At 41.7% G+C, this 10,128-nt stretch overlaps 1 protein-coding gene across 1 annotated transcript; it reads left to right on the forward strand.

The window, feature by feature from the left end:
* The first annotated feature begins 3,417 nt into the window (after positions 1-3,417).
* On the forward strand, positions 3,418-9,904 carry LOC117494323 (transmembrane protein 26). Its single transcript, XM_034145168.1, has 4 exons — positions 3,418-3,553; positions 6,235-6,445; positions 8,146-8,290; positions 9,194-9,904. The coding sequence occupies exons 1-4, from the start codon at positions 3,463-3,465 to the stop codon at positions 9,902-9,904; spliced, it is 1,158 nt and encodes a 385-aa protein (XP_034001059.1). The 5' UTR covers positions 3,418-3,462.
* The last annotated feature ends 224 nt before the right edge of the window (positions 9,905-10,128 follow it).

Genomic DNA, 10,128 nt, shown 5'->3' on the forward strand with positions numbered 1-10,128 from the left:
GCGAAGCAACGGAACCACTATGCAGTTCGGCAAAGGTTGACGTCACCCCATTCAAAGTGAATGGGAAGCGTCTCTGTTGAAGCACGCAACGGAACCGTGTGGACGTTACGTAAGAGAAATAAGTGTTTTTTTTCAATTTTTGATAACCCTAACCCTAACCCTAACACTAACCCTGAATTCTTGTCATGAGGTATGCAAAATGTAACTATTACATTGACAAAGACACTGTTATGGAGAACCGCTGAGAGGACCCTCTGTACAATGTGTGCTATACAGGCAGTGGCGGCGCCAGGGTATGGCTGGGGTAGGCTACAGCCATACCAAGAAATGGCTTAGCCCCACCTTAGCCCCACCATGAAAAGTGATGCAAATTCAATTAAATAATAAGCGAAATGCTAAATGTTGAGAACACGGATTGCGAAAATATACGGGTCGTGTCCACAGCACACAAACTGATCCTGCTGTAACAACGGCCCAATCCCAAACCACTCCCTCGACCCTACCCCTCCGTGACGGAGTGAACTCCGTCTGTAGCCACACTCGCAGCTGAACGAGGCTCCCTCCTGTCAGATGGAGGGAGTAAATACAGCGGCAAGCTTTGGGACAAACTCCCCTCTCTCCGGCAGAAACAGGAAATGCCGTAACTGTATGTAACAACGGTTTCAAATCAGCATCTCTTAGACAAAAAATGTAAATTAAGAACTCAAATAAAACTCCAAACATCTTTCATTGTGTTACTTTTTTGTAAAGCTCTTTTAGTTTTAAACCTGATGTTTATAAGCTTCTTAGTTTTTGCAACAGTCTGTAAATATACACAACTTTATAATAAAATGCACACATTGACCTTTTTCTAGACTAAACACAGGTATGATCCTAAGTTAAAAAAATATGAGGTTATCATGAGGTTGTTAACATCGCAATTTATCAGTGGATGTTTGCTGGAACTACTTGTAAACAGCGTGTTTGGGATTGGGCCAACAAGTGCACGTTACTGATGCAATATGGTTGAGACCATTCGGGTTTATGCTATAAGAGGGGTGCAAGGAATAGTCTAAGTAGTGGGGGAGTTTTATACACTAAAGGTGTGGAAATTCTCTGGCGTTATAATATCAGCGCGGCCGCGGTCAGATCAAAATGCCTCCGAATGCAATTTGAATAGACCTACAGCCAATCAGAGCAACGCAACGTTGGATCTGCGTCATGCCTTATTGATTGAGATCAATCGAAACCGCCATTCAGTATCCCCATTGGATCTTCAACGTGTACTATCATACATCACGTTCACAGTGATCCCTTTTTATTTACTACAAGACAAATGTGCCGTTTTATTTCATACAGTTCCATTTTGATTGAGACAGGGAAATAATCTAAACCTCACGCGTGGCGTTTCACTGTCAAGGGGGGCGATATAGCGTGTATGTAATTACATTGCAAATACTGACTTGAGCACCACCACTGTATGGGTTAGCCCTACCATAGATTACCCAACAAAAATGCTCTGGCGCCGCCACTGTATACAGGGAATATTATCTCTGCTGCTATCATATTGTGAGCACTATCTATCCAACTCAACTTCAAGAAAGCGCTGCTTGGTTCGTCAAAATGAATTTTGTCCATTTTTGATGGAGTATTTTCCTACTGCTTACTGATGTGCGGTGGTCTCCAGTTAATGTAATGTGTAGCATGTGCAGATTCCTCTGCTTTTTTTTCAATGCCATGCAATTCATGGTAAACATTGAGTCAATTTGAGTCCAACTTGGTATTGTGAATAATTTGCGTTAATTTTGAACGTGTCAAGGTTTCCAGACTAATCATGACCCTTAAACCTACATAGGCCTATTCCAAAAATGGTCGTAATGCTATTTTATTTAGACTTCCGTTTGGTTTGAGGGGGAAACATAAAGCAGCCAGAATGTAAAATGATTCATTGACTGAGGAGCATGAAGATAGCAAACTGTCTTCTATATTGCAATATTTTTTTTGCATAGTAGGAATTGTTGGCTAATTTCCCAACAGGCATGATCATAGGGTAACCAACTACTTTAGAATCAAGAGAAATAAATATTATCAATACATTTCATATCATAATAGCTTTTAATGTACTTTGTCAAAGAAAAATCACAACTTTATTAATTATTTATTCCTCATATATCTCTGCATGGCACTTGATAAGTTTATGATTATGGTTAGGGACAGATGATTGGTTGACCTAAATAGTTAATGTGAACTCCAGTCATAAATCACTCTTAACTTACAGACAATGGCCTTAAAAAGGGTTCAGACTGATTGTGAAGCTAATTTCCAGTCATTCTATTGCAGACAACATTTCTTTTTTTGTTCAAGTTGACATATTTCATTGCCTTGCATTATGTAATACTTTTAGCTCATTGTTTGGTATTTCTTGAACAACTTAAGTTTTTGGGTCACTCTCATTGCTCCCAGGCAGCAAACAAATGGTAAATGGACTGTATTTATATGTCAAAGCGCTTCACATCCCACAAGTCATCATTCATCCATTCACACCCCCTTCATACAGAGCAATGTACCATTTAGTCAAGTAAGCACATTCATACATGCCATTGGGAGCAACTCGGGGTTAAGTCCCTTGCCCAAGGCCGGGTACATCGACATGTTGACTGCAAGGGCTGGGATTGAACCCACAACCTTCCAATAGACGACCGCACTACCGTACAACCACAGTTACCCCTATGATAAGCTATATAAACTGTAAAACACTGTACACTAACAGCTGATAGACAAAACTAGCAACTATAACTGGTGGACAAATGATACTGATACATTTAAGAACTTGTTTCCGCTGCCCCCAGGAGGCATCATATTGGCTATCAGACCAATGTTTACACTGATCAAATAATAAAAAACATCTGGCCAGTCAACTGTCATTGTTCCACTTTTTCGTGGAGTGATGTTCCTGGACAGCATCGACCTACACAGTTTCCTTGCTCCAACAGCACTAACATACCCGCACTCTCCTGTAGTGATTGCTCAGGGGGCCATCAGCATCTCCATTGTTGCTCCATGTTTTTGTGAGTGCCAGGGAGCGAGGCTGTTATCAGGGCAGGCAGCATGGAGGCAGAGTAGGGCAGGGCTGGGTGCTCTCTGAACAGGGAGCGCGACAGGACGGCTTCTCCCAGGGAGATAGCTTTGTTCTGGGCCAGGAGAGGTGACATCATGACGGATGGCGATGAAGATGTGGGCGCAGGGGGCCGGAAACCTTATCTTCCACAATGGCACCGAGGGTAGTGAGACACACACATGTACACTTGTGGAACACACTCACTTATACTCCACTCCAGCGGACAACATTGGACACATATACACACAGGAAAACACACTCCTCTGACATGCCTACACATCTAGTGGGTCTAGGGGGTGTCTGTCATGTATAAGGGAAAATCGGACAGACAGATTCTTCTGGTTACTGTGTGTGACTGTTATGGTATGGTGATTTTCTTCTTGAGAACTTTTGGGAAACACACTGAAGAAACTGATCCCAAACAAACTCAACGAGGACTCCTGCTCACATCTGTAGGTTCGTACTGCATGCAACTACACCGTACAATACATAATGCATGAGTTCTGATAAAGACATAAACAGTTATTTGTTTGCTCATAATCTAAACTATAAGATATTTAGGCACACTTTGAAAAGAGTTATATATAATATGTGACTTAATTATTTATAATAACAAGTATGCCTTTAAGCTAAGTTATAAGCAATAAAGAACAACACATTTTGGGTTGCCAGGTTCTAAAAAAACACTGGGCAGTGAGACTCTTCCAATGTCCTGTTAAAACCATGTATCTCCATATTTGGTGACAGCTCTGTTGTGGGTTTGCAGACCTGTCTTCTATAAATACATTTAAATAAAGCTAATTTGTGACAAAATAATGTTTTAAGGGACATCATTCTTGGGTTATGTTTTGTTGGACAGAAACACGATGAATAATCGATACAAATGAACCTAAAATGGTTAACATTTTAACCATTTTAGGTGATTTCGAGCATGATTGTGTCAGTAAAATATCCAATCTTGTAATATAATGTGCACTTGTTGGGAAAAAAATTGCTGTCTTGACAAAACATGAATTTATCATAAGCCAAACTATAGAAAGAGATCTTTAACAACCTGCCAACCAAAACATTATTCTTATTAATGGTCTGTGTCTGATCTATACAATATAAATACATTTTATTAACCACTTTTAAAGAGTGTCATTTCAAAGAGGACTGTTATTGGAATTTTGTTTTTAACATGGTGACAGTGTAAATACCAACAGTAAACAAGGGAGGAATATGACTTGCAAATGATGTTCCTTACATAACCCTGAACTGGGTTATATCATTTACACCAGTAGGGAACCACCTTCAAGTCGTAAACCATCACAATAATCAACAGGGGGTCCAGAGATCAGATGTAGGCAACTCATGCAAAGCTTACTGGAGTCTTTTAATTTTCAATGCAGATCCGTTTTTCTAACTCTTGCTTACTAATCACAGCTTGCTCTGAATTCCCCAGAAGCTCAGCAGCTTTTATCCTAAGCTGACTAATTGACAGTGAGAACTGTTTGTACACTAAGATCATGCAATAGTTATTGATCATAAAAACTAAACCAGGGGAATGATTTTCTACTGATGCAGGCGCTTACATAAGAGTGTAAACCATTTTATAGTTGAATTGGTTTTTGGCTGGCTGACGCTTTATTCTGTGACAGTTTATTCCTTAAATGTATTGCAAAATGCAATCAAAAATAAAGTGGCCTTTGGAACTTTTCAATTATTAGCTTGGCAAAAGCTTTTATTGTTTGACATTAAGTTTGTTACACTAAAACTATATTAGTCTTGAAAGAACATAAAGGCCTTTATTGTTGCAACTTTTGAGACATTGTTAACAAAAGTTTGTTTGAGTATGCCTCAACTTTCATTAGTCTTGCAATAATGATGTGTTGAATAGCAAATATGGCACACAAATAGGATTTAAAAATTACTGTATGCCACATCTGACCCCAAACTGGATTCAATTACAACTGCGTGACACCACACATCTATAGATTTTGACCTTTTAATCATGCAATGGCTGTATTCACACACATACACAATCTCAGAACATGCAGAACTTCAGACCCTTGACCTTTTGGCAAAATGGAACAGGACCTCTATGTTTAGACCAATGGTGGCTCCCACAAGAGTCTACTATAAACGGTTGAGAGTTTGGCATTAGTATGTAGACCCATTTAGTTTATTGTAAGGGGACTTTTTGTTATAGGCCACTCTCATTGACCACCCCCTTTTTTTCACAATCAAACATTTGACCTCTATGCCAAACAAAAGGCATAGAAAAGAAGGTTTTACAACCTACCTCAACACCAGAGTTGGGTGTAACGCTGGGTTGGGTGTAACGCGTTACATTTATAATTCAGTAATCACACTACAGTTACTAACATTGCCCGACACGCGTTACTTCGTTACTTAAAATCAGTCATAATCACACTGACAGACAAGAGGGGTTTCCGCCGCAGGTTTATATGTACGTAATCTGCGCGACTTGCGCGTCCACATCTCCACGTGCACTGCTGCATAATTTAATTTTTTTAACATGGCTGAGTCAGCGATACCTTTCGAGGGGTGGAAGTATGCCCATTATTTTGAGTTTGTCCGAAGAATAGACAGGAATGTGACGGTGAGGTGCAAACTGTGTCCAGGCCAGAAGCTGTTATCCACTGCTGTAAACACCACGTCAAACCTCAACAAACACCTGCAAAGAACACATGCTAAGCTGTCTTGCAAGCTTGTTGTGGTATGCTGGTAGCCTATTTTATTAAAGAGCATATAAAAAGAAAGACTTGTGTTATGTCTTCCTTATTGCAATAGTAATTGGGGGTGCAAGTGGAGTCTCGCAGAGGCAAAACTGTGGCGCGCTTACACTGTAGGTGCGCCGCAGTCTGCGTGATCTGCCTGTAGGGAGGGGCGGGCCGGCCCTGCGAGTAAAGTAACGAGTAAAGTAACGAGTAAAGTAACGAGTTACTTTATGTAGAGAGTAACGAAGTAGTGTAATATATTACTTTTTTAAAAAGTAATATGTAATATGTAATATATTACTTTTATTTAGTAACGACCCCATCTCTGCTCAACACCAACTAAACACATTTCTATAATTTGAAGTAAGTTATACATTTGAATCAAACATAATAATACAACTATCTTCTGTACAGGTTTCCTCCGGTGCACCATGTGTCGTCTCCTGAACGTCCTGCTGGCTCTGCTGAGTCGCTTCCTGTTTGTGGTGCACGGGGTGGTGACAGTGTGGCGTGTGGTGGCCGTGAAAGGGGAGCCACTCTATTGGCTGCTGCTGACAGGCGTGGCTCTGCTGGGTGTGGAAATGGCTGTCACTCTGAAGTGCACGCGAAATGCAGAGTGGAAATGGTAACAATGCGGCCACTTTATCAGTGTTTATTTGATTGTTTTATCAATTTTTTTAACCAGTGATAAATAAAGTACCATGGATTCTGATTGTGGGGATTGGGCTGAAAATTGTAATTATTGTCATAATGGGCCTTTATTCAATAAATCATTGTCTACAGCCATGTTAGCTTTGAGCTAAATGCTAACATGTGCATGCTAACATGCTTACAATGGCAATGCTAACATGCTGACATGAAGCATGGTTAGGGTTATACATAACATTGACGGACTCCCAAAAGACACACAAAAAAGCAGGGCAAGGTTTCTTGACTTTAAGCCCTTTGTGTGGAACATAGAAGAGAACCCAATACGTTTTGAAGACTCAAGTTTGGAATTTTGGCCGTTTCCATCTAGTTTTTTTGGAACCAGCAGTGCCACAAGAGGGTGGAGCAAAGTACAGCCAAAGCCAAAAAGGTTACAATTAACTTGAATTAACTGAAAATACACTGTTTAGGGTTAAAGTTGTAACATGAATAGTAAAATGGATAATGTATGTTGAGGTAGTATATCAATTGAGAAGTAGACTTCTATATAATATACGTTGGCATCACTTTTTAAAAACTGGAGATTTCCCCCTTTCATGGACCTGCCACAAACGCTGGATCCTACATTTCCCATAATGCAACAACAGCTTTTTAAGACCATCCCTAGCTAGTAAATATAACAAAGCTAAACCTGATAGCATCATCATGGCTCAATTTCTCTGGCTTTACTAAGATCTTTTGAAGAAGCAGAAGTGTTTTCATAGGCTTTGGTGTTAAAATATACAAGTGAGGTTTAAATCTTTAAACAACAAAAAGAGAATATATACATTTAATAGCTGTATAATCATTCCCTCTCCTGCTTCAGCGTTAATAAACACAAATGTGTGTTGTGGACTGAAAAAGCATGTCGAAAACAGCTGCTTTTACTATTTTTAAAGGGGTGACATGAGGATTGAGGTGTTGTAGGCAGACTTTGTAAACCTGTTTCACGAGGGGAGTAAATAACTTTAGAACTTGCAACTGTGTGAACACTTTACAACCCATCTGGTCGGGCTGTTGAGAGGCAGCTTGTGTACGGCCTGTAATATTCTCTGCCACTAAATTATCTGTGATTCTCTGCAGCTCTTTCTCTCTTTCACTGTCTTTCACTGTCTTTCCCTGAGCTGAGCCTGCTATCACTTATCTGTCACTTCCTCTGCTAGCCAGACAGTCGTAGAGGAAACATTTCTGCGGCTGGCTCAAGTTTTCACTTCTGACCAGCTAGAAAAAAAACGGTTTGGATTAAGTAAACATAAACTGACACCAACGTGAACGAGTCTCCAAAGGATATGAGCATTTAGTGTCACACCTTATTCAACATAAAGCTGCGACTCATTCAAAAGCTCTCTGGCACATACACAGTGAACATCCTCAGACGCAAGCTTTCTTCAGGCCTCTCTCTTTCTCCCTGAGTCTTACTTTGAAGTTCTCCCCTCATGGAGAAGGCTTTGCACTGTCAAGAGGGATTTGCATATATGATGAGAATAATTGCCTGTCTAAAATTCGATGCTTCTTTTGGGAAAAAAATGGACTCTTTCTTCTTCTTCAAAAAAAGCATGTCACTAAAAATAACCTACCCCTACCTCCCTCACCACCACCACCACCACCCTTCCCTCTCCTTTGGCGGTCCTCTTTTAGGTTCTCCCCCATGGTTTTCCTGTACCTCAGTACTGTCATCCCGTCCATTTGGTTCCTGGAGCTGAGCCTGCTGCAGTCCAAGCTGCCTGTCAACAATTCCTCAGGCCTCGAGCTTCACTTGCTGGCTGGCATCCCGATCACAGCGGTAGGTGTCCCAACACAAATCTGCCCTCCCCGCTTCACCCTCCACGCAGTTACATTAAAGCAACACCTGATATCAGATAGATTCAAGTCTCGAAGGGGGATGGATGAACTATTAGTTGCAGGAAATGTGTAATAGACACATTCAAATGAAGTCCAGATAGACTCCTGCTTGAAAAAACTCTCTGATGTCTCTCCTCCTGGGCTGGTTTTAGTGCGATTTCTTTCATGTAGGATTTGGGAACTTTTTTGCCCCCTGGCTGTGCTCCAGGCAGCTTTTGAAACTTGAAGACGTGGTGTTTCGGAAACGTTGTTAAATGTCAAGTAGGGCTGTCAAGATAAACTTAATGAACCCTGACACAATGAGGAGCTGACACACAATCATGGTATTCTATTGAGAATTGAGAGGAGAGGCCTTCTCGAGAGGATGATTGCAATTTGTTTCCTTAATTACACACTACATTTTCACACACACCAAGCGCTACATTATAATATATTTATGGTTTGAGTAAATTATCCAGAAATAGTTGCAATATTAGCTATGTAACACAACCTTGTGGAAAAGGAATAGTCTAACACCTCGACCACATGTACACAGGTTATTTAATTTTTGGTCTACTTCAAACAGAGCTTTTGCAAACAGAAGGTGAAGATTTTAAGATCGTTAGTGAGTGTTTACACGTAGACATGGAAAAAAACACTTATGCAGCACATACCCGATCACTGACATTGCTGTTTTTGGGCGATACCAGTTGTGTTTTTTGTGTCGCCCAACCATCCAACTGGCCATGACAGCGCTTAAGATATAATTTTTTTAGCATAACTCTTGTTTTTTTTAGCATAGAGGACAGACAACTTTAACTTAACTCGTTAGACCTAAGAACATGATGCTGTTTCCTTTCCCTAGGGCATTGTGGAGCTGGACCCGGAGAACTGGGTGGCTGGCCTGGAGCAGACCATGCTCATCGTGTTGGTCCTGGGTCGCTGGCTGATGCCCAAGGGGGACATGTCCCGTGACCAGCTCTCCCAGCTCCTCATGGTCTACGTGGGCTTGGGTGCAGACATCTTGGATATCTTCGACACCTTCAAAGAACCCGAGGTCAAAACCAACCGAGCGGTAGTCATCATGGGACTGGGCCTATTTTCTTGGGCACTCATGCAGTTTCCTCTGGTGCTCACCCAGACACAACTCCCAAAGGGTGAGTCTCCAAAGACTTGCGTGTTCTGCCCTGGTGCTCCATCGTGGTTCACCTCCTGCTGCTCCAGTGAAGTGTGGAGCTTGCTTCTCACTGTTGGACTCCAAGATGGCCCATTTCTGATTTACCGGCTTTACCTCATGGTCCAAGAGCAGGTACTCAACCAGCTGATGATCTTCTTCACCTGCAAGAACATCCTCATCGTCCTCTTGGAGCTTTACAGAATCTTTGTGGTGCAGTGCGAGCAGCTGGTTGGGGAATCAGAGTTGGAAAGGTGTCCCGCTTTGGTACGCCTTTGTCGAATCCAGAGCGGTAAGGAGGAAGAGGAGGAAGAAGAAGCAGGTGGAGAGGAGCAGAGCTGTCAGACAGACACAGAGAGAGGCATAGAGAGGGAAGAAGTTCAGAGTGGTGTCCAGGTATAGAAAAGCTCAAAATGCCATGAGGCATGACTTTGGCCCTCGGGGGCTAGGGGGCGAGGTAGGCTTTCACACACCAAGCGAGAGTCGAACCCATCTGCCATCTCTTGCATCTCAGCCTCGCTCAGAGACAGTCTCGGCTCTCTGGAGGGTTCAGTGACTAGAAATAGACCACACGAGAAGAGAATAAGTCCCCACAGAAAAGATCAGATTAATTTATGCCAACCCCT

Source organism: Trematomus bernacchii, unplaced genomic scaffold (genome assembly GCF_902827165.1).
Source record: "Trematomus bernacchii unplaced genomic scaffold, fTreBer1.1, whole genome shotgun sequence".
NCBI lineage: Eukaryota > Metazoa > Chordata > Actinopteri > Perciformes > Nototheniidae > Trematomus > Trematomus bernacchii.